This window comes from Ischnura elegans, chromosome 4, assembly GCF_921293095.1.
Source record: "Ischnura elegans chromosome 4, ioIscEleg1.1, whole genome shotgun sequence".
In the NCBI taxonomy this organism is placed as follows: Eukaryota; Metazoa; Arthropoda; class Insecta; order Odonata; family Coenagrionidae; genus Ischnura; species Ischnura elegans.
Genome location: NC_060249.1, coordinates 124,579,002 through 124,605,273, shown reverse-complemented (window position 1 = coordinate 124,605,273; position 26,272 = coordinate 124,579,002). Strand labels below are relative to the sequence as shown.

General features: G+C 39.4%; 1 protein-coding gene and 1 long non-coding RNA gene across 5 annotated transcripts in view; one reads left to right on the top strand and one right to left on the bottom strand.

Moving 5' to 3' along the window:
• LOC124158017 overlaps positions 1–26,272 on the top strand; it is a 740,388-nt gene that overhangs the window by 700,825 nt on the left and 13,291 nt on the right. For all 4 annotated transcript variants that reach the window (XM_046533161.1, XM_046533162.1, XM_046533160.1 and 1 more), the window contains 7 exons: positions 8,146–8,278; positions 21,393–21,521; positions 21,773–21,909; positions 22,578–22,815; positions 24,614–24,730; positions 24,845–24,957; positions 25,549–25,754. In XM_046533161.1, the coding sequence (XP_046389117.1) occupies positions 8,146–8,278; positions 21,393–21,521; positions 21,773–21,909; positions 22,578–22,815; positions 24,614–24,730; positions 24,845–24,957; positions 25,549–25,754 (1,073 nt within the window). The remainder of the gene's footprint in view (positions 1–8,145; positions 8,279–21,392; positions 21,522–21,772; positions 21,910–22,577; positions 22,816–24,613; positions 24,731–24,844; positions 24,958–25,548; positions 25,755–26,272) is intronic.
• LOC124158020 lies at positions 13,703–15,104 on the bottom strand. Its single transcript, XR_006864679.1, has 2 exons — positions 14,332–15,104; positions 13,703–14,186 (listed from the first exon to the last, which is right to left on the bottom strand). It is a non-coding gene; the product is annotated as an uncharacterized LOC124158020 (long non-coding RNA).

The following is a 26,272-nucleotide window of genomic DNA, read 5'->3' as shown; positions in this document are numbered from 1 at the left end:
TCGGGGGGTTATCATCACGAATTGCGGAAAATGCTCGAAGGTCGGAAGTTTTGCGAGTGGCAGAGCAGGTAGAAGAGACCCTCGTCATTCTCTTGACCCTTTCACGAAGTTCCAAGGGGAGAGCAACTATGCCGATAGCAGACAGATTAGCGAAACTTTCCTGGTCAATTAGTCAATTTTTTTAGGCGTTGTCATTAAAAGATATTTTAACTAAACTTAATAGCAATTCTCTGCTTGATTTGAAACCAAGCATGTCGAAAATTTGTTAATATTAATCCACTTTAATTGTGACAGTTAGTCAGCATCATCATCATAATCACTGGTCAACAATACCAACATTGGTTAGACGCAGCTCTCCACTCAGTTCTCCTATCAGCTAATCTTTTCACACCGACGTGTTTTTTATCTTCCACATCTTTCTTTACCTGTTCTCCATATTTTGCTGGAAGTCATCCCTTTCCGGTCTTGCCGTCCACTTGTCCCCAAATAATTGTCTTTAAGGTCGTACCGTCTTCTCATCAAGGTTTTCATGAGACTATTCTCCTCTCCTACCCTTCATAGGACTTCCTCATCGCTAACTCCGTCGATCCGTTTGATCCTAATAATTCTTCTGTAGCACCACATTTCGAGGCAGAAATATCGTTGATTTCTCCGCAGCTGTCATTTTTCATCCCTCACTTCCATAGAGAAGCATGCTCCAAGTATAAATTCTGATAAATTGTTCCCTTACTCCTATGCATACATTTCCAGCTGTAAGCAGTTATTTCTTTCGCTGGAATTCTCTCTTCGCCTGGGATATTCTGAAGATAATTTCTTTCTTGCAACTCCCATCGCTATTTATTCCGCTTCCCAGAATTCATTAACCCCTTCCAGTTTTTGTTACTAGGGAACATAGAAAAAAGCGATCGTAAGGTTCGTATCTGGACGATGGAATGCGGCGCCTCTTCAGAGCGAAGTAGGGACTACTTTGGGCAGGAAGGCAGGGTTGTCCCTCCCAAGAAAGAAAGAGAGAATTTCGGAATTGGCACTGATGAGAAGGGTATAGCGGGAGAGCGGATAAGGGTTAGTAGAGTGGATCGAACGGACGTTTTTTCCGAAGTTGCCCGTCGACACTTAATCGTAAAATCCCCGCAGCTCAAGGAATTTCTAAACCAGGTAGTGAGGAGTTTATTCTTTTCGGGTTTTCCACCGTATTAGATAATATAATGTGGCGACGTTTCAACAATGGACTCCTGCATCTTCATCAAGGCTCTGGAACACTCTTCTTGATTCCAATGAGGTGAAGAAGTTACGTTTAATATGTATCCAATTAAAAAGAAAGGGACCGATCGTGACACTTACGTGGTAAATTAACCAATCTTTGAGCGGAACATAACCGTGACGAAGTTATGAAATTGGTAATATAAGCTGAGCTAAGATTAATACTAATTCGGTTCCTGCTCAATATTATGGAATTGTAATCCAAATGCATGAGTTATCTCGAAAAAAAATATTGTGTCCCAAATGTAGAAGGGGCGTAGCAGATGGAGAAAATGGTTAACTACGTCGTCTGCTAGTGTAGGAAAGGTAGCCTACAATCGTGAATACATGGTATTGTTCACCCTTAGATTTACCAGCGACATTGTCATACTATTAAAACAAAATAATTCGAAAATTCCAAAGGTTTGATGCTTCCACTTACTGTATTTTTGTTGTCAAATAGTTGTTGCTCAGTTAGAGTTGTCAATTAGACGAAAAACGTAGAAGCAATGCTACCTAACCTTTCACTGCCATAAGTAATCGGGCCAAAAATATTACGTAATTAAATTTGATTCAACCTATTTAAACCCATTATGATCTAACTTTCTGAGCAAGGCATGCTGCTTGGTGCTGTAAAATGCTTTTCTGAGGTCGTAAATAGTCAATGCGATTGAATTCCTATCCTTAAGCATCAGAAATATAATTTACATTATTTTATATAGGCAGTGCTTTGGATTTCCCCTCACGATCACCCAATTGCGAACTTGAAAAGAAGCTATTGGCTTAAAAAACTCAACGATTTGATCCATTATCATCAATAATCAGTTTCATGTTGTTATAATATTCGAAGGGGAAGCAGACTATAATATAAATCTTACATCATGAAGGGGTACGTTTTTAATTAGAATTTATATCTTACCGGGATAAGTGATTATAACAGACACCATGTTCTATATAGAAGCCACAAAATGATCAAGTACCTGATAAGTACTACATGGAAAGGTTGAATTATAATGAATGTGACCGCGTCATTTCACCGCGAGCACATGCAAACCATTATTTAGGCGTTCAGTTTCTCGGAATTTCACTCAATAGATATTTTAAAAGTCAAAACTTATGCTTTTGAAAGAAATTCGTTAAGTTTCCAGATAGAGTTAAAGGTTCATAATACACGCTCTACATATCTAAATAAATAATAATACTACAACGGAAATAAAATTCCGATACAATGTAATGATGCAACAGCGGAAAGTACATGACATAATGGAAACTGGAGAAAGTCTTTTCTTGGTAAACACAGAAAACACAACTGAAAACATCATGATGATTCCGTCATCAAAACACAGACACCGAGACAGAGAATGCACATGTTATTAATTACCGATCCTAGAGATATGAAGCTACTGCATTTGAAATGATATCGCTTACAGAAACTCCGGTAAATATCCGCTACCGTCACACACCTTTAGAATTTGTTTTCGAGAACAATTTGCAATTCAGCAAAAATAACGTGTCACAGTTTCATGATGCTATTTCTACAACTATGTGAATTTTGCCAACAATAAATTTAAAAAGGTAGAGCATAACCTGCACTTCACGTGATATAAATTTCGTGGCGATACGTACAAAAAAAGGCATTGGAAAATATTTTCATGCTCTGTGAGATGGAAGCGGAGACATTACTGAACGCAAACCATGCTTTCCTTATATCTATTATTTACGCGTGTAGAGACACATTTTCGCCCCCAGGAAAATTTTCCCTCGTAGTATACTTAAATGTGCACCCCCACATAACGCAGTGGTTCACCATTCTTCTTTTAAAAAGCTCCAAAAGCAGGAAAAGTAGCCTCTCAAATACACGTGTGTTAATGGCACATGAGCAACGGTCGGTGAAAGCAAGATGGCTAGTTGCGCAAAATTCTTCTGCCGGCCGGCTTCAGCGCCACCGTGAGGAAAGCATAGGCACTGCCAATCTATTGTATATATCTGTGGTCCCAATAGAGTTTGTGCCGCCACCATCGCTTCGCAGGAGAATGGATTCCCTTTCTAATCCCTGAAACGAGACGAGGTAAATTCAAATACGGTCTTTTTTCAGCCACCAAGGTCTTGTCGGTGAATTAGCCTGCCTCGCACCGAGGCTCGAACGTATTTCGTACTGCTCACCAGAATGTGGACGCATTCGATATCCCTTAGCAGTTGTGCCTTCCTTTTTTCCGCTATCTTCCTCTAACCCTCCTTTCCTTCCTTCTTCACTCCTACTCTGGCTCTCTCTAAAATTCAATTAAAGCCCATCTCCACTTCCTCATTTTCTCGTCTCTGAAAATGTACGGCATACATAAATCAGGAATTACTCTAAAAACCTAAATAATCATCACTTTAAAAGGTTTTAGTACATCAATTGCGACCGAAAATATTTCCTCGATGGAAATGCACATGATTGCTACAAATTTAAATGAACACACACAATTTTTAGAGGTAAATTCCATAAATCGTAAAAAAAATTAACATTTTGTTTTTTCCTAGTAATTGGCCAAAACCAAGAAAAAAACTTGTATTTTTTGCAGTTTGATACATCACTTTCTTTTCAATTGCTTGAGAAACAATTTTGTAAAATTAAAACAACCATGTCAGTTATTGCTGTCAAATTACTTTTGGCAATATTTTAGGGTCAAATAAAATATCTAAATAAATGTGGAAAAAAATTAAGGCACGAAAAACATAATCCAATGAATTCACACTCCACTTGGGGCAGTATATCTTCTTTTATTAAATTCGAAATCTCAGCTGCACTTCGATGTATTTTATATCAGAATCAAAATCTCCGCTTGTACACCTAGGTCTCCCTCTTCTCCGATTTTTTTAAATTACCCTCCCTGTTGCGTTTCTCCTAGTAGAAAATGGCACTTCTATTTTATTCATCCTTCGCTATGTTTCCGCTAATGTTAAGCCTGCTTCCAATAAGCCGACTACTTTTCCCCTTCTCACAAAGGCATCTCAAATCAAGATACGAGCATATCCTTGTCGAACCAAAGGAAAACACGTTCTGGCTCTGTAGGCCCTTCCAGAAAGGCTAAAACTTCTTCAAAGTAAACTGCATTCAAATGCGTTGCCCATCGAATCTGCTCGTTGACTGCCTTGTTTACCTCAAGAGAAAGCTTGCTGTGGCCGGTGGTCGTTTCGTTGAGATATGCGAAGGCAAATTCAGAGGAGCGTTCCCAATGATGCCGTCGAATGCGCCTCTGTTCTAGGAAGTCCATCACGAGTCATTCTCTGGGTTGCGGGAGACTCAGTGGTCGGTCGCGTATTTGGACGACGAAGAATGGAAATGGCCTTGTTTGACTTTCCCACACTGACCAAAGAATAGCAACCCACTGGAAAGGAAACCCACCATCCCGCGGAGCGATAGTGGTGGCACAACCTCTGTTGGGATACTTTTTTCCCCCTATAGTACATGTTACTCTGGTCGAAAATCGAAACGTTGGCCGCATTCGAGAAATTAACCCGGTGGCACTCCTAGGAATAATACGCTATCTTTAGCGCACGGGAAAATGTAGACCTATGTACTTCAGTCTTTTCAAAAATGAACAACCTAGTTACCTGAAGCATTTTTCCTGCCAGAAGTATTAAGTTCAAAATTTTGACTAGAATGGCTCCTGATTTTTCTCCCCCAACACAGAACGACCACTTACGAAAAATCTGTCTCCGCTGTCGGAGAACGATAGTGGAACAGTGTTCCAAAAAATGTGAAGGATTATGTCTCTTTGTCTGTTTGCAAGCAAAAATTTTTTCTCTCTGCACAAACCCTCAAAAGTGCACAACTTCTTTTTTTACGTCTTCTCTTTTATACTCTCATGTTATTTTCACTATTATTGTATCCGCCCTTTCCTATATTTTCCCCATCTAATTTTTCGTTATTTGTCTTTTGTGAGCTCTATTTTATTGTATAATTTAGAAGAATATCATATGCAGGCGGAATAATTTTAAGATAATATAACTGAAAAGGTGGAAATCAGTGTATATTATAAATGCCACAGTCGTGGCAGAAAAACCATAAAAGGAGTGACACAGTATAATTTTCACTCTTTAACCTTCACATCATCAGAACAATTTGAGCCCGAATTTGGGATTGTTCAATTTTATTGCTCTGAATTTACTGTTTACATACTTATTTCATTGTTATACTTTTTTCGCATGAGACCTTGATTAAATTTCATGTAAAATATGTAAAAAAAACAATTTATGTACTCACCCGCGAGACAACGGTACTTCGGTAAATGTTGTGGTGGATGGTTTAGCGAAATATTTTTAATTTTTTAGGGATTTGGCAAAATCATTTTGACAGTCTGATATTTTCAGAAGCTGTAGCAATAAAATATAATTTTTCGTTAAATTGAAGAGAGGAATGTAGTGAGATATCCAACGTCAATTGTATTTAGTTAAAAAGTTCATGCAAAATGGACACGTTGCATCACAGTGTAATCCTATTTTTTTCTCCCTTTGCAAAACTATATGTTAAAAAACTGTGCTAACATTACAAATACAGCTCTACACATTAACTCAAAGGTATATACGCACAAATTTTACAAAGTTTTCCAAATTTGGTGTAGAGTTACTGGGTTGATATCTGTTGTAAAACTATTTGACATTTCTCATTACTTACTAGGGCCACAATTGGGCGTTGTATTTCTACGGTTGGTAATATATGGGTAACAATAAGCAGTATGTACACGTTAAACGCCAGGAATTTGGAAAAACACTCGTTTAAACAATATATAAGAACAGGGGATGCTTTAACAAGGAAAGGTGTTGGAGGAAGCTTGATAGCGAAAGTCGCGGCAGAAAAACAGGAGAAGAAAATGAAAAACGTAAGACGAGAAAGAGGCACGGGAGACGAGAGAAAGAAACGAGAAACAAAAGAGTGAGAGCGAACAAATGAAAGTTGTTGGAGTGCAGACGGAATGCGCAGAAGGAAATCAGAGACGCGAAGGAGCTCGCTTTCGATAAGGAAGAGGCTTCTATAGGCTAGGAAGGACATCCACGCCGATAACCACTGCCACATCAGGATGAGAATATGAAGTAAATTATAAAAATACCCGGCCTCGGTATAAAATAAATGTCATGCTATTTCCGGTCTCGGAGGGGTAAAATCCTCTCCTGCCAAACAAGGAGTCGCGGGTTCGAGTCCCGCCTGGGTAGGTTTCGCCGGTCCAGGGCATGGTAGTTCGTATACGTTTACTTGTTAAATTTGTTGAATACCCCGGTATAAAATGGCCAATGAGAGCTGTATCCGGTGGTTTAAGAATAAAATAAATAAAAAATAAAATAAATAAATAAATTTCAGTTTAAATCTGCCCTCATTCTTATCAAATTATCCTGGATTATATCCAGGGGCGCCGACTTATAAAAAATATTGGGGGGGGGGACTTATAAAAAATATATCGGAGGTCTTGCCCCGGGAAGAGGTTAAATTCAAAGTGTGTCGCAGCACCGAAACACTACCATGATTCACACCACTTGATTCAGTTAACCCTTTATAACTCAGAGCTGCTTAAGGGTAGAAATCAAATTTCAAGATTTTTTATTCTGAATAGATGAAAATTTTGCACTCGATCATTATTGTCGAGGCAGATAAATATTTCGTCATCAAAATTTACACCCCAAAATAATACCTAGTTTAGATATTTCCTAAAAAGAGCTGAAAATTTATACATTTTTGATGTTGCTTTGAAGCAACATTGGGTTATAATGGGTTAAACTGCTTAACCTTATAATTATTTGCTTCAACACACATTGTTGAATTTATTTTAAAAGGTAACTATTGTCAAACATGGGAAATAAAAATCACCAATATATTTTTGTGATTTCACAAAGCATTATATTACTTAATTATTTTCTTGAATTATTGAGGGGGCTCCGCTCCCCCAAACGAATCTTTGAGGGGGCTCGGGCCCCCTCGGGCCCCATGGAGTCGGCGCCACTGATTATATCTACCTTTTTACTAATATGTTAAAGCTATGCTGTAAATTGGGCCGCATCATTTTTTTGAATGAACTAAATGTCATTTCACAATCGCTTTGCGCATGAATAATACAATGAGTGTTTGGTTATTAAAATTTAAATGTCTTGCCTATGATTTCATCTCCACGCATGAGTCATCATTGAAATATTGTGAATGAGGTAAGATTGATTAAGGTAGGCTGGTTTCATAGCCTTATTTGAAAGGAACCGAAGAGGATCGGGTTGAACGGCGTTTTGAGTTAACGTGGAATGTCTTCGACCGTAGTCAATGGGTACACACGCAGGCACTTCGTGAAAAAATAAGTTTTGATGAAAAGTAATACTTCATGGCTCATATGGTGGGAAGATATTCTATTTATGCAATGACTGAGTACATTGATGAAGACATCTTAACGTCGCTTAGGACAAAATAGTGAGAAATTCGCGAAAAATCCATTTAGCGTATGTTCAGCTGCCAAAGGAGATTACGAGTGCCAGACTTAAAAGGACCATATAATAATATATGAAAAGAAAATATCTATGGTAGACACATTTGATGACAATTTTAAAAGCTGAAACCATGGGGGTAATACTTCGTTATACCAAATGAGGTGCTAACATGGTGTCTAAAGAATCATGGAGTCGTAAAATCGTGGTCATGAAATGCACGCTTAAACAGAAATCGCAGTGATTGAATCGTATGCTCACTTTAGGATTTAATTGAGAGCTGTCTCTAACATTCAAAATATCGGACAATCTGTCAATATTCACAATCTGTCATACAATTTGACTTGTTAGTATCCATTGCATGGAATCCAAACCGTGTATTTGAAATTGGTTTTAATATAAAATTTGACCAATATATATTTTCAATGGGTTGATAAAATTTTGCCTCCAATTTTTTTGCAGCCGGATGTCTTCTAGCCAGCCCTGGCCATCCCGGAGTATACCCTCCGAACAGACAGTGCAAATACCTCGTGACCATGTCTTCGCTCAGAACGCGGGTCAACCTCACCTTCATCAGCCTACAACTGCCTCACAAGTAAGTGGATAGCGAGAGAACTCCAGTGGTGTCCAAGTAAAACCTTTGCTTTGCAGTCTTTGAATCACTTCAAAATGTGGCTTATGGTAGCTCAGACTGGAACCATTCACTATGGATGTGTGGTACGTAAAAAATACTGAAATATCGCAGCCCAATATATAAATAAATCTAACAGATTGGCATGGACCGATTGGCACATCTCTAAAAAAATGTACATAACTGTGTACAGGTGGGTCGGTAGAGTTAAAGCCAATCTTTCGGACACTTTTGTGTCTACTCGATTTGTGTCTACTCACTACAATTTTGGGGATCTAATTTAACTCTCAAATAACTAGAAAGCGCAGAATATATAATATTGTCAACACCAAATGTATTGACGAAACGAACAATCAATAGAACATTCAGGACAGAATTTATTTTATTTATGCGTGATAATAGGAGAAACCAATGAAAGTTCATTTCCATTTATCCTGACAACTCGAATCTCGATATCTGGGCACTCCGTGGAAAATCGATAATCCTGATATATCTTTTCCTAACACCCATTACGAATTTTTGGGGGGGCTCGGACCCCCTCAGGCCACATGGAGTCGGCGCCACTGAAAAGTTGTGTAAGTTGAAGCGGAAAGCATACTTTGGGAGCTACTAGAGTTTTGAAGCTCTCTAAAACTCTAGTAGCTTTTTTTGATCTCTAAAATATTGTCTTTAGATAGATTCATTCTCATTACTTAAAATACACACCCTGCTCACTTAAAAGTACCTCGGAATTGAGCTGACATCATAATGAAACCACGGCCATGAACGGTCTTAGATTAAGTGAAGGAGAGAGCTAATAAGCAGATAACGTCACCATACCAGGTACTCGCGCCCGCGCGGTTTTAGTTTGTATATTAGTTTCGCCACAGCTTCAGCAATCTCTAACACGTACTAACAGCTCCATCGCCCGTAATTGCCGTAACCTAGGTCCCAACATTTCTCAGCCACCATCACCGGTAATTCAGTGGTAATATTGGCATGTTTTCATAATATCCTTCGATTCCTGCAACACGATCGACTTTTCGTCACTGCATAATGTATACCTTTCACGCCATGAAAATAATCTTGGGACAAGAGCAAGGATTAAGATTTTCTACCATTGTCGAATCTTTTTCCACGCCGTAAAAGCAAATATTTTGCAATGAATTATATACTATACGAAACAGAATGTGGTTAGCTTATTTAAATATACTCTCTTAGAAATTTAGATTCGAAAAATAAATCCCTTTTTACCAGATACACTGGAGTAGTTCTCAGCTTCATCAGATGTGAAATTTTCAAGCTTGAAGATACAGCATGTACCTACTCCAAGAATGCCCAACTCATCCACAGAAACCCTAAATTATCGCGATATCTTTTTTTAAATAGGTGAAAAGGCAGAAAACAATAATTATACACAAATGAGACTTATTGCCGAAGAATGAGATGAGACGATTGATTTTCCCCGCTTCCTACGAGGGGAAATAATGGCAGAATTAGCTCAGGTAATACTATAATGGCACCTCGAAAACACTAATCAAAAGAATTTCTCGCAAGGTTGGTAACATGAAATGACGAGGTTGGTAGCACGATATCACATTTACGTGATAGCTATCTGGTGGAACTGTCTGTCATATTATGTAACATCTGAAATGTGATACGGATTTTGAAATGGATTCCAAGATATCAAATGTGCTAACTGACACATTCTCAAATGAGATAGTTATCACATTTCAGAATCCTTTTCTGGTCTTCACCGCGTTCATCGCTCCTCGATTTTTGTCTGCGAGTTTGATTTAAACAAAAAACCTGTTTATGTATTTTTTCCTTTGGTTGGCCAGGGCAAAAAACGAATGTGGACAATTCAGTCAAGACTTTCACTTCAATTGCAATACAAAAATGCCAAAAAATTTCAGTATAGAAGATAGAGATACAATTCTAAAGTAGGTACACATAGAAAGATTAAAATACATTAATAAGCAGGCAATGACTCGTTCTTCCACATCATTTATTGAAAGATTACGGTTTCCGTGAATCGGCCTTGTAAAAAAGTAATTCTATGAACAATAAAATAACTTCCCAATAATTGCAATGGAATTTCCGATAGCTGGTGGACAAATTGCACACTAACTTCTCACAAAGTACCTACTACTACCTACTAGCTGCCTGTATTACCTACTACTACCTACCTTCTACCTACTGACTGTATTTCAGAAATACGAAAGAGTCTATAATTGAAGATCGGGATAAGGAATCCATCTTACGTCAACGCAAATATTCTCGACAAGTAGGTATTTTCCAAAAACTACTGATACATCGGTATATAAATCTACATTTCAAAGACAGAAACATATGTTTCTGTTGAAAATTAGGACCTCTCTAGACCACTATAACTACTCTTGGTTTTAAACTAATCCTTCCACTCGACCCTAAAATTTTCGGTGTAACAGAAGTGAAATAGAATTTGAATTCAAGAACTTTTTAATGTTTCGCTTTCACTTGACCGGTTAATTGGCATCGTTAAATTAGCTTCCTTGAAACGTATTTTCATTGCATTTTCATCAAAAGGGGGGCTTATTTCACATTCTTAACTGTATGAGAATGCCATTTTCTGTATACTACAAAAGGAATTACCCACGATGCCACAGTATCTAACACGCTCTGTCTCAGGTACGATGTACTGGAAGTGTTACTACACCAATGAAAGATCCTTTGCGATATTTTTTCGCGAAACTGTTTTGTGTGTGATCTGCTTAGGATCCTTCACTTATAGCAAGTCGCTTTACGAGATTATAAATCAATATGGAGCGCAAATCGAAAACAATTACGGCATTTTTAAAGACTGTCATACCCTCTTCACCGAATTTCTATGCACTTGAATGTCGAAACTTGCATTATCCACTCCAATTTCGGAAAAAGGCGTACGTACGAAAAAAATATTTCGGGGAACTCCTGAGAACAAAAGACATTATTGAACTGTTATCACTTTTTAAATAAAGTGTTTTAAGTCCTCTTTGAGACACCCTGTTTGAATCGATTGATTATACATTCGATTCCCACTAAACCTGCTGGTAGGGAAGTCTTCGCGCCATCGCTGTGAGCCATATTCATAGATGGCTCCCCATTTCATATTGTTGGATTTGTGTGAGGGTAGCAATCTCCATTACCTCTTCCCTTCGACCGCCACTATTTTTTAATAAGTTCCCCTTTCATTTTATTAAAAACTGCATATTACAAAACGACTACAAAAATCAATACTTCCAGATAAAGATACCTCACAATTTACCATGTGTATATTCTAAGTAACAGAATACAGGGGCGCAGCTAGGAATTAAAGCTGGGGGAGGCTCAGGTGCAACTAATACCGGGATGTGGAATACCCACCAGGATAAGCGGTAGGTGCGAGATTAATAAATTGCGGAATATTAAGATATTCGGTTCAAAATGGCGAATTTTACGGCTTTCCGAGGGATATTTTATTAGTCCTTACACTATTATATTAGCAATATTGATCCAATTAAGGAAAATGGATTAAACTTAAAAATTTCTCTGAGCTCTGGGGGGGGGGGGTTTAACCCCCAAAACCCCTCGCTGCGCCACTGATAGAAAAAATCAAAATGTTTCCTCACATTGAAAAAAGCAGCACGTGGGCGTTCGCCCGTCCAAGAGTTTTAGAAGGTGGTTGACCCCTCAAAAGACCGTTAAATTAAAACGGAAGGTTGTCACTTCCAATTTTGGCGGAAATGGCTTTATTTTCGTGGACACCAGGGCCAAGAGATTTTTCGGCGACGAGGGCTAGCTGCTGACGCTCACGACGGACAACGGCCGCCCCTGACTGAGAACACGGCGTCGAGGCAATAAAGAGGCAACGCTGATTTTTCACGCTCCCGGCCTTGATATTAAAATAATAATTATTCTCAGCAGGTGCTGAGAGGCAATAAGGGGTTCCATTAGGCTCCTTGTTCCGCGCAACGTGGCGAAAATAACAATAACCTCCGCCTCCAATGTAGCCAACAAATGATGATTAAGGAAAGGGATCATAGTCAACTCCTTCCACCCGTGCATGTTATCGTAAGAAAACGAGTTGTTGGTGCGCACTTATTCCAAAATGTTCAACATCCCCTGCAAGCAATGGAGTTAATAATAGTTTATACAAAGAAATCAAAAAAGTGGAAGCGAAAAAAATCCATCATTCCCAGCTTTTAACGCAAGCATCCTCACCGGCAAACTACCAATGAAGCTTGATTATATTGGATGAAATGCGTTGGGGATTCGTTCCATGGCGAATTAAGGAGGCCATAGCAAATTCTAATGAATAAACTTGTATGTAATATTGGGCGTGATATCGTGGAAGTACAATGGTGTATCATGCCTCACTTCAAACACTTTTATCATTCGTACAACCGGATTCACCGCATAGCAGTATTTTCACGCACAATATTATTAATTGCATGGACTGCCATTGTACTAAGCCATTAAATACTAAAGCCCGTATGACACTTCCTAATTTATTGGCCAATTCATTGGATATTGGATTGTGGTCCAACTGACACGCATTAATTTCTATTCCAATATCCTTTTCACAATATTAAACACAATTTATTGTCCAATTTGTAATTTAGAACAGGTTCTATTTTCTCGCGGCCAATCTCCAATCAGAAGTCAGTTATGTTGACTCCTAGTGGCCAAAACAAGAAGGTCTTCGCTAAACATCAGGTTTGGCTGTAAAACATTGCATTTGTTCCGAAAATTCGCTCGAAGTTTCTAAAATGTGAACGAAAGAAGTTGTTTCAATACTGATTAAAGTGTACAAATCACACGAATGCTTATGCAACGTAAAATCATCGAAATACAATGGCGTTCTCTAGCGGGACATTAGAACACTACTTCGGCCAATGTTGGTGTAAATATTGATGCGTGTCATACTGTAAGTAACGCCCAATATTTGGGATAATGATTTTCAACGCTGAATTACGCCACGCAACTAAATTTCGTGCAGTGGAATTACGTTCACATTGCGTCGTGAGAGGGTTTGAGAGAGTGCAAAAATGCTGTTGAAGTGAAGGAAAGGGAAATCACATAAATAGTATCATATCCCAGCCGGCACAACGTTTTAAATAGAACCAAAATATATGTATAATTTCCGTATAAAACGGAGAAATCATATACGTTAAGAGAAATCATATGCGTATATCTTGGAGAAAAGTTAGAGAAAAACTAGAGAAATCCAAGAGAAAGATTTCCTAAATACAAGAGAAATCATTTCTCTAACGGCGAGTAGGGCGCCGCGTAGAGGCCATGCAACGAACTAACGGCGACTAATACTCGATGCTCACTTATTACTACCTTTATTGCTAACTCTAAGCGGGATGAGGTTTCCACACATTTTTACACACAAAAAATCATAAGTCTCTAAAAAAATACCTTTATTTGGGCACATCTACACCGTAATTTAGAAATAATTTTTAGACATCTGCCCGTTCATTCGGTAAATTTAGCACTGCAATAACATCATCCTTTCCCACATTAAGCTCCATTTAGGGCCCACAGTTCCCCTGTTTTCAGCATATCTGCAAAGAAGTATGGTATAGCTGTTAAACGTGATGACGAGAAAAGAACGAAACTCACCTCCAATGTCGAGGAATAGGTAAAAAAATACTCATATCGAAATGATGATTTTCGTCACATCCTCACAACACTTGGGATATACTACTTATTTCACAATCAAAACAAACCTAGGTGACAACAATTAAAATATGACTTATACGGTACTTATCTTGACGTTAGATGGGTAAATTTAGCACTGCAATAACATCATAGACGACATAGGACGATGGAAATGCCGGACTATTAGGATACAACAACACCAACGAGTTCCACTCACGTTATTCCGCTAAAAAATAATTTGAAATTGCAAAATTCATACATTAATAACGAACATGGAAAGAAATACTGTTATATAATACGTTATTCCAGCAACATTGCATTAGTAAATGCTAGTCAGCATGGAGAACATAAGAGAAATTAATGATACTCACTTCAAACAACATCTTCCATGCTTCAAATACAGATCCTATTGTTTACATACTCGTCTGCGTAAATTCAAGGGCGTGAGACAGTGCAGAGACTACTGCGTTACTCCATTGGTAAAAGATACTTCATTTTCAACCGCTTTCACTCATACAGCACGAGGAATAATAGAGACAACTTTCAAAACATTCGTGATTGCAACCGTTTCAAACCGTAGTTGTTGTTACTCGAGCAGCATGGCAGCATTTCGATTTCAATCATATCGATTGTATGAATCGATAGTCTTCTTTTATGCCTTTCGGTTAGCAGACGAGAAACATCTCAAAGTTGGGTATTAAGGACATCTCGTCCCCTAAAACGTACCTATTACGTGCAGATGAATTATTATAAAGTTGTACCAATGTCAACATGAAATGAAATTTATCGTTAGGGCTAAGGGAATTAAGTTATTCTTAAAATCGAAGCATTTGTACTCATCACAATAACAACCTTTCGCGCACAATGGTCCACTTTGAGAATTTAAAATGCTAAATAGTATGTTATAATTGTTTTTTTAATGGTGGAACAAAAATATTAATTAGCTCTCCATCTGCGTCAGCCCTTTGAATCTGATTTACAAGTAATTTCACTGCATTATTAGCGCTAGCGCCGTAAATAATCTTGTGGGCTCTCTGCGAACAGAAAAGATAGGGAAATTCCTACCCTGTGATTTCTCTACAGATATATTTTCTCCATTTTTTCTCTTCCATTTATGTAAAGAATTTCTGCTGTGCCGGCTGGGATGGAGCCTCATTCATGATTAAAGATGTGGATAGTGAACTTAGAATTGGCATGAATTTCTTAACAGAACACGTTCACCGTTACAGGTTCGTAGACGCCGAGATACTGATACAATGCTGCAAGTCTATGTGACAAGGCACGCTGAATGAAACATTGGCGCAATTAGCCCTTAACACGAGGTTGGCACCACGCCCCCAAATCCACTGACTGACTACCTCCTTCCCTGGACGGGCATTAAATATTTATCGCAGCGCCGCCACTCGAGAGCAGGAGGAGATACTTTGAATCATTCCCATGTATAATTACTGATCCATATGGAGCGAAGGAAAACTTAATCGCGATGGAAACGGACAGGCAGCTCCAGATTTCCAACTCGACCCGTGATTCTATCCGCGATTTTGACGCGAGAAGTCTTCATCGAAGAATTATTTGACACAAATAAACGATAGCGAAATAGAGGAGCAAAAGGGAGTGAAGTGCAGCGATGCCGACTTACAAAAAATATTGGGGGACCCAAACCGGGGATCTTGCACCGGGAAATTTTATAAGTTTTATAAGTATTTTAGAAGATTCGTATCAACATTAGAACCCTTATAACTCGAATTTCGATATCGGGACACATCGGGGAAAATCGACAAGCCTGACACATTTTTTTCCTCACACCAATAACGAATTTTTGAGGGGGCTCGGTCCCCCTCAAGCCCCATGGAGTCGGCGCCACCGGTGAAGTGCTGTATCGTAAAGAGAGGAAAGCGGATAAACCACTATTACAGGTGCTTACTGCTTAATAAAAATACACATTTAGGAAACAGCGCATACTAAAATTATTAGGCTAGAGTTGTAGAAGTCAGACCTGTTTAAGGCCAAAATGAATTTTTTGAGGCGTGACTTTGTGTAATTCCTTCATGTTGAAATGATAAAACGTCGTAAATTTCACGTGAGTAGCTTTAAATCGATCGGTTTAGTCGCTGAATGGCATCATCTGGATCAGATGAAGTTACCTACGTAAAGTTCACATTTTTTTCATCTCAACTGTTTGAGGTTCTCGCTTTTCCGTCGTCGACTTCGTAAAGAGGGGGTTCTGAGTTTGTCGGAGGGGAGGAGAGCGGGAAAAGGGGTTCTCCAAGAAGTGTGGGCTGCGTTAGCGTTCTCAGCCGAGGGGAAGACGGTATTATCACCATTCGGGTACCTCATATCAGAGCCTTCCCGCGGGGTATATTGCCACACATAAAATGAAGGCCGAAACCCTAACTGGGCAAGATTGGCCGTCAATCGTAAGCGGGGATCATCCCACGGATTACCACCGCGGCGTTTTTCTCCAGAAAATCAACCGCGCCTCGTCCAACAGTCTCTTCCGCATACACACTCCCTAGGCCCAGTGGCGGATACATATGGGGGGACAGGGGGCGCGCCCCCCCTCCCCTTGCGGGGCCGTCCGCATTGCCTAACATTGCAGAACCACAATGGTAACTTTCATATATATCATAAGATGGTATTGTCTTGCATGTTTATATAATCAGTTTAAATAAAAATTTCTTAAACTTTGCATGTGACTTAATGATTTGTAATTACGACAAATATAAAAGTAGCTCAAAGTTCCTTTTGCGCCCCCCCCCCCCTTTGAGATTTTTTCTGTATCCGCTACTGCCAAGGCCTTGTCGCGAATGCCATGCTTTGTTTCCACGGCGCAACGGCCTCCTCTAAATCTTCTTTGTATCCTTCGAAGAAGACCAGGAGTAAAATTAATCACGATGGATTCACAATGATGAATAGCGTAAAGGAACTAGGAGAACTGGATTGGGAAAGAGAGGATCGGACCAATCATAGTATTGCATTACTATGAGCGAATGACGCTACGTTTATATTTACCACGAAGAAAAAGTTGTAGATTCCTCTGAGTTGTGATGGGTCAAGTGTGCGCTATGTGCTCCTGGCTTCATACTCTTCCGCCAACACACATTCTCCCCTCCCTACACCTCCTTGGCGTCGTCCCAGCATTCCCGGATTTCCCGGCGCCCACGGAATGTGACGCCGGCGCCAACTATCGGGTGGCGCGCGGACTCTCCGAGCTTAATTAACCTTTTCAAGAGAGCGCCAGCTTCTCAGAAGACTACCTCTGTCTAGTGCGGAAATGAACCGCAAGGGTGCGATACCAACGCGAGGACAGCCAGAAGTGTGGCGGGGGAAAGAATTTGAGCTGGCCTCGCCCTGACAACGCCAGTCGCGACAACAACTTCATCCGCCGCATGCCGACAAAAAAAAGTACCGCTCTGGTAGACGAAATGCCTCGACGTCAAAAGGCAAACATAGGGTTAATATGACGTGATCAATTCAATTTGTATTATTATAAACTGTACGATTGAGCCAAGTGCAACACCTTTCTCATTTAAAAACGTATGTTGCTTCAATTTCAGCGTTTATTTGTTTGTATTGTCCATTGGCATAGACAAGCAATGCCAAAATAGAGCCTAAGGAAAATTTTGTGTTATAAAATACAACTTCCATTAAATATGGTCAGAGAAGTCCAACATCTGTTAACGAAACTCTGTAAAGTACAATTAGAACTGCATTTTTAACAATTATTGTGAATTCCTGATTTTCGCGCTTCATTCATATTCGCCGTTCACATACGATTTTATAGCTGGCGGTCTCATTTACGACTTGTAAAATGATTAAGAAAGGTTTTCAGGCCCTGCTACCGCTGGTAAAAATTACAAAATTAAAAAAAAAATAAATCGCAAATCTTGCGATTCGCAAAAACCGATGAGTCCAACTGCAGAGGGGAGTGACTAAAGGAAAGTTGCGGTAGGAAGATGACTTGAGTAGTGATGGAAAAATCGGAAATCAAATCAAAGAAATCGAGATTGATCCTTGGTCTTCGAGTTTCGATCAAAACTCAAGTTTTCGACTTCGATAATGATCATTTCGTGTGATCTCATCAGCGTCACTATGCGCCTATGATAACGCCATACGTCCCGAGAGAAATACTATTATCAAAAGCCGGTAAAATTGGAAACCACCCCCCCCCCCCCCCCCCCCCCCACCAATCGACCATCAAGACAGCATCGCAGTGAGTTGACCTTTCTTGAGAGGTTTGTAAAGCCGAATGGTTACAAAAATGTAATATGCGTGCATTTGTTAATTTTTCCACAAATTCACGCATGCTTTCTAGCAGATTTTTTAGATTTTTTGGTCAAAATCTCAAATGCGTACATCGATAGTTTTTCGAATGCATATTAAACATATTTTAATGAAATTTTACTTTTTTTTATCGTCATTTTTTTTCGATCAATCGATCTTTCGGTTCAAATTTCAATTTTTCAAGTCGAGCTTTTTTTCATTTCGATTAAAAATCGGTTCCTCGATAAATCTATTTTGACCGATATTTTTCCATCACTAGACGCGAGGTCATCTCGAGGGCAGACAATATCCACGACTGGATTCCACCGCTACCTACCTTGGGAAGAAAATAAAATGACAACGATGGCTATGAAGGCTCATATGACGCGAAGGGCAGCACTTAATTCCGCCATCCCCCAAGTTCCCTCTTGAAGCCGAGGAAGAAGTCATTTCTTGGTGCTTTTTCGCTTTCGAGAAAATGATCCTCCCCCACAATTTATCAAGCACATAAGGCGGCTTGACACTATATCAAGATCATGACGCGACTTGAAATTTAATCAAACAGGTGCCAACATACCTGCGAGATGAAGTCTTTCATTAAGTGCACGCTCATCTCCGCGCAAGTATCTCAGTGAGTGCCAGTCAGAGAGAGAGAGATAGAGAGCGGTCACCTGTAGTCCAGTCCATTTTTTTTTAATGAGAAGAGGTGCAGAGACATTCATTCCCTCAACTTAAAGCGTCCGTCCGCCCAGTCACATCACGCGCACGCATGGCGACACGCCGCAGGAAATACACGAGATACATATACGAGATATTGGACGGGAAGGCGGGCGAAAGACAAGGGATATTGAGGCCTGAGTCAGGAAGGCGTTCACGGTGCCAACTGTAGACAGAAGGGGCGCAGCTAGGAATTAAGGCTACGGGGGGGGAGATTTAGGCGCAACTAATACTTACGGGTGTGGGGGTATTGCATACCCACTAGGGTAAGCAGGAGTTCCTGGTGCCCCCCTCCAGAAAAATTTGAAGAATAATGGTTCAAATGGTGAGTTATACGGCTTTCTAAGGGATCTTTGATGAATCCTAGCTCTATTCTATAAGTTAAACTGAACCAAATAAGTGAAATGGATTAAACTCAAAAATATCTCTGAGCTCTGGGGGTTTATCCCCTAAAACCCCCCTTGCTGCGCCACTGGCAGACAGGGCATGGCCTTACTTCATTGGGCATGGCATGAAACCAGGGATGCCAACTCACAAAAAATATCGGGGGGACCCAAACCGGGGATCTTGTCCCTGAGAAATTTTATAAGTAGTGAGTTTTTTGAGCAGTTTGGAAGTCGAGTCATATGATCAATATTAGAACCCTGATAACTCTAATCTCGATATCTGGACACTCCGGGGAAAATCGACAAGCCTGACACATTTTTCCTCACACCCATAACAAATTTTTGAGGGGGCTCGGGCCCCCTCATGCCCCATGGAGTCGGAGCCACTGCATGAAACCCACGCGCTATCAACAAAGTGCGGAAAAGTAGCCTTAAAAAAAATTCTTGTCTTTCTGATATAAACATCGGAAAATAAGTAGGCAAATATACAACTTCCAAATCGTAGATGGTAAACTCTCTAGTAAACCCCCAAAGCCTCGGGATCTAAGATAATTTTTAATTCAAAGGCCTCAGGTCCAGTGGCGCAGCGAGGAGGGGATTTTGGGGGATAAACCTCCCCCCCCCCAAAACCTCCCTCCAGTGCTCAGAGAAATATTTAAGTTTAATCCATTTTACTTAATTGGATTGATACTACTTATAGTATAGTGTAAGGATAATAAAATATCCCTTAGAAAGCTGTGAAACTCACCATTTTGAACCATTTATCTTAAAATTCCGCAATTTATTAAACTAGCACCTACCGCTTATCCTGGTGGGTATTCCATACCCCCGCACACCCCGGTATTAGTTGTACCTTAACCCCCCCAGCCTTAATTCCTAGCTGCGCCTCTGCTCAGGGCACTTGCTTCAGGCCCACACATATCACTCACTTTGAGATTCAACCAGAAGGTTGCTTTGGTTAGGTGAGGATAGAGCTCGCTCAGCCTAAGCCGCAGGTGTGTGAAATCGCACATACAGGTTAGGAGGGCCATTTCCTTCCCTTCCTTGGGCCAACTCATGCTTCAAGGATTTTAATTTGGGCATCCAATGGTTTCACTCGGGACGCATTCACGTATAAGACTAAATTTACGGAAGCGGTACTCATAAGAACCTTTGAAACCATAGTGAGGGAATCGTGACACGCCTGGGGGTGAGGGCCACGAAACTTTCGAGAGCATTTAGCAGTTAGAGGTTAGTGGCGGGTAACTAGCCACGAGTGCACTGGTTTGAGTGGTAGTGAGTATCAGTGGTGTAGCGAGGAGGGAGGTCCGGGGGGTTCGGACCCCTTCGCCCCCAAAATATTAGAGAAAAATTTCTTTGCTTCATGAAAGAAAATAAATATCAAAAAATCATGACTTTACAGGAGATTATTTTAAAAATGTAGTTTTTTCGATAATGGAAAGTGTTAAAAATTTGTCTAAAACCCTCTCTCTTCTTAGTACCCTGTTTTACAAAAATTTCCCCCCCTGTTTTGGGACCACCCTCCCCGCGGAACAAAATTCCTGGCTACCCCACTAGTGAGTATAAGTACTAATTTTGATCAAGGGTGAAGAACAGAAAATATGTATTAGGAGTTGCTTCGAAAAGCTCGCAACACTCTATAATGGCATGACTAAGATTCACCGGGAATGTTAAGCAAATCCATTCAACAAGGGATCAAAAAACATATTTCCATATCATATTTTCCTCTGCATTAAGAGCATTGGAAGAAACAAAGAGATATCGCAGTAGGATAGACTTCCGAGTTCCTTCCACGATGTCATTTTATGGCGACGTTTCACCTATTGTGCTGTAGGTGTCCTCAGGCCACGCTGAAGTGAGGCTGAGTGTGGCCAGGCTCAAACAAACCAGGATCAAAATGGCAACGAGGACGGAACCTGGAAGTCTAACCTACTGTAAACCTGAACTCTGCGAAAAACTACATCAGACACAAAAAGATATCTTTACTTCAATAATTTTTGCTATCCCGATTTATTACCCAACCTATTACATTCATATTTTAATGGAGACTCTCTTCTTACTTACAGTCACTGTGATACGGATTACATCAATATATACAAAGGGTCAACTACATCCAGCCCTTTACTAACGACAATCTGTGGATCTAGAAAAGCTCAAGTGGAATACTCTGGTCCAAATATGCTCATCGAATTCAGGTATGACTTAAAGGATAAATATTTTTTCATAATCAAAGAGGTGCAACCAACAAAAAAGACCAATTCAAAGCAATGATGGCCAGTAACACACTTCATGTGGGCATAAATACAGAAGGATGAGAAAATGCATATACCAATACTAAAGTTGGCTTTCATAATACTCAAAGACCCAAACAGTTACATGCTCAGAAATCACAAATTCAGGATAATATTATCGAAACGCATCATTCTAACCTTCTTCATCCATTTAGCTCTGGACCTCCCGTTCCACCTTATGATTACAATGGGTTCGTTGCTCAGCTGGAATTTATAGAGACGCCGGAAGAAACAGCTATCACGGAAACCTCTGTTGGAGTACCTGTGAAGACAACAGAGCCAGGACTATTGAGTAAGTAATGCAGGGTTTTTGCTTCATCTCATTTCCTAACATTAGATATGATGCAATGACTGAGAAAAACCTTTAATACAACCAAACATCCATATCAGTCAGCTCCTTGATATGCATATTCCCTGACACAGATCATCACATCTAAACAAATCTACTACAGTCACAGTGACTAGAATATGGAATTCCTTGTAATTTCATATCAGAACATTTAAGTCCAAAAAAAATCATTCAAAAAAAATTGCTGAGTTTACTCCATAAAAAGATCTCTATCCATTAGTACTATCCCTGTAATTTTTGTGGAAGGTCTGTCTAGGAAGGAAGTAATCTTGTACTTGCACTATGTACTCATGAGCAAATTTTTGTTATTGTATCTCGAAAAATGTTGATATTTACAATCAAATAGTTACTCTCTTTCTCCAGATATGTATAACAAGGAATTCTCTTTTTTTCCTTCCCATAAGAAATGCTTGTATGCTCAAAAATTTTGTACTTTCTTCTTTCTCTTATTTTTCCATATTTTTTGCAATGCTCACCCATTCTGTAACCTTTATTGTAATTTTGTTTGCATTAATGTTTCACTGCAAATTGACTGCACTGCAATTGTAGGGTAATGAAATGCATTGTATTGTAAGTGGTGCTTATTCTCTTTCCATTTTCTTCAACTGAAGTGGATGAAACTCTTGGCATGCCAAGACGTATTCCAAACACCATCTGCGACTATGTGTACTTCGGAAACACCACTCGATCGGGCCACTTTGACACAAGAGCCAAGGGGTGGCTTCAAGGTCCCTCCGTGATCAGCGGATCGGCATCGTCTACCAAGCCAGCTCCCATCACTTGCAAATTCATCTTCTATGGCAGAAATTCCGATATTGTGCACATGTCCCTCTTTAACTATGATTTACGGTGAGTACTTCACTTACACATGCTATTCTCACAGCACCAAACATATAAAGGTAGAAACCATAAAAATGAGCATTCACTTTACTTAGCTGAAAAACTACGAAACATGCACATGTACTGCAATACCTGTGCAACAACAAAAATTTGTTTTGAAACTTCTTAACAGCATTGAAAGGTGTCATGAAACTACTCTAGAATATACAACCTAATTTATGCGTAGTAAGGTGAATGAACAGTCAAAATATTCTAATGAACGTTGCCACAGTGAAAATGGAACTGTGATAGAAATTTTCTTTTGCTTTCCTCATAACTGTATAAAAAATAAATGAATGCACTGTAAGGGTGACCACAAAAGTATTGAAAATTGCATGGGCATTTCAGTTTTCACAAGGCAGTTTCAGAGAAAAAAAATAAGAATTGGTCCATGGTTGAAGCAACAATACACGATTAGAGGTGATGAAACAACCTCAAAGAATTTCAATAGAATTTTAAGTAAGAGTAAAGTAATGCATGAGCAAACTTTTCAACGTGCACCTGGATACTTAGGTCCAAGCATTTTCAAAGGTACATGATGTATAGATGGAGGTGGGTGGTTGTACACATCATTAACAATAACTCACTTAGTCTTGTGTTTCATTTCTTACAGAAGTTATTTGGCCATTCCTCAGATTAACAGCTAAAATAAAATAGGTAAATTTAAGAAAAAGTGCTAATGCCAAAATTCACAAACAGTTTTTGGTGATCTTATGGATATTTCTCAGCCATTCCACAACTATAATGATACTCTATTCTTACTGTACCAATCAATAGTGTGACAAACCCATCTCCTCCACTCTTCCCTCTTTCGCTAAACTCATAAATGAAGTGGCAGAGTTGGAACTTTAACCAATCAAAGTGACTCAAATGTTGCCAATTAGCAGACTAGTGAGTAACCTGCACTGCACAATGAGTGGAATTCTCAAAAGTGGTATGAATATTTTAAAGTAAAAATATCATGCATAACCCACAGTTTCCCAAACTTCATGAAAATTGATATTCTCATTTTTCCTTTAAAAGCATATGGGTAGAGCTACTTCCCTCATTTCACCTGATACCGCTGCTTCTATTTTGAATAGGGTGGTTTCCTGTTATTTTTTTATTGCCTAAATCAAAAGATTATTACTCCTGGAGCACGTATTTCACGCTTGTAAATTTTTTAATGACGATATCTATTTTTCGCGATTGAATATAAAGAGAAAATTTTTAAGCCTGCGAAAATGCGATGGCTAAGTATGAATGCTGGGAAAACTCCGTGTGACGTCATTCTGGTTCCCGCTGTCGCCGTGTGAGGTGACCTTGGGGCGAGGCTTTGATCACTGATACGATGCAGGATGCTAGCAGGTAGCAGAGTACCCTGCTAGCGGGTAGCGCTTGGCTTAAATAAGGATTATTAATACCCTATCAAACGAAGGAAACTTTCCGACCTTAGGCAGTTTTAATAGGTGATTATTAAGACATGTTTCCCTGACCACTGTGCCTCATACATTCATTGGCAATCTCAGACGATGTAAAATTCCTATCTACTCGTATAGAAACTAGGTCCCTATGACGTCACGTGGAGTGGCATCAAATGGGTGCCATTCTGGCCTTTTTCAAATGCGGTTAAAATTGACCATTGCCATTCGTGTAAACTGGGATTTCTAAAACCAAATAATTAGTATATTAAGAATATACTAATGTTGGGTAACGAATTGCAATCAATGCCTTTCGTTTTCTTTGATGAAGGAAACTACCCTATTCATGATTTTATTTCATTTTTCAGGGCTGCATCATGTGAGTCGTCTGTCGAGGTGTACGATGGCAAAGCAGGGAAAAATGGAAGATCTCTTCAAAAACTTTGCAGTCCTTTGACTCGATATGCACGGGATCAAAGTGGAAGGTATTTCAACTCAATCACAAATATATATATAACGATAGATACTCTCGTAAAAAATACATTTTGATCATAAAAATGCACCTAATGCTTTCTCACAGAGTCATTTGATTTGCATAGGTTCTTGGAGCAGCAAACGCTCGTGTCCACAGGAAATATTCTCACAATAGTGTTTCGAAGGGGAATGGAGTCCAGCAAAGAATTCCTAGATGGAGCCTTTCTTTTCCATGATGGCAAGTAAAAATTTGTTGTACGATGTTAATAAAAATTAATGAATATCCAGAAAAACTCTTCCCCTTAACTTGGATTGCACTTACTAAGATACTAAAATATAAAAAAACACATATAATCACAATATAATTTTTAATTGGCCACAATCAGCTATGGATGTGTGTAACATACAAAACAGGGACTTCATACGTGATTGAGGAACACATCCATAATACAAATTAAAGTGTCATTTCAGCTGATATGTCATCTTTAGATTGTTTCCACACAACATGGCAAAACCAGTGACATCATTGGTGCCAGATGTAATGTTAGTAAATGGAAACTTTTGCACAATGTTTGTCCCAGCATCAGAAATGCAACCGGAAATGAACTTGGCAAGCAATGCCAATTTTGCCAGCATCAGAGATGAGTTTATTAATTCACATAACATTCCTCTTACATCTCGTCCAAAATCTAACCAACTACCAGCTAAATTAATATCAGTGTGATTAAAAAAATGGCCTAAGAGGGGTGAGATCTCGTTAATCAATTAAGTATCTCAAAGGTATTGAAGCAAGCTTTTTTTGTGATTCTTGACTTGTGCCCTCCAACAGAACGAGTGGAAGGGACTTTGCAGCCATCAACTCTCTGTGACGTGGTGTATGACGGAGCCAGCAGGGGGAGGGGGAGCGGGAGGAGGGAGGGGCAATTCATCGAGCCCGTAGCTGGCCGTGCCCCTCAGCTGCTGTGGAACGTCGAAGGGCCCCTCAGATGCTCTCAACGCTTTGACTTGGTCCCTGGGCAAGCCATAACACTCAAGGTGCATACATATGTACTTAGATTTCAAATTCATACCAATACAGTCACGTCAAGTCAAGATAACCACTATTGGTGAAGAGAACGCATAAAAATCTCTTTGAAAGCAACCAATGATCAACTCCATTTTGAGAAGGTTCAATCGCCATTCAATGGCTCCATGCAAATATGTGCAATGTTGATATGATTGCCACTTTTTCAGTAAATAAGTTTAACTATTACACTAGGGTCAATTTAGGCATCGATATTTGAGAATATGAATCAGAGAGAATTCCAAATTGCTATTCAGTAATAAAATCAATAACAATAACTCTATGAGACAGCTTTAAAAATATGCAATGAATGCCCGTGCATAGTTTTCCCATTAACATGTATAGTACAATGTTAATGAAAAGGTGAACCTAAAGACTGCAAAACTTTATTCTCATTTGAGAATTTGATGATGAGAATGACATTTGTTTCATTTTTGCATCATAAATTCTCACATCTAGCAATGCTTTTTACCAATTAAATTTTCCGTTT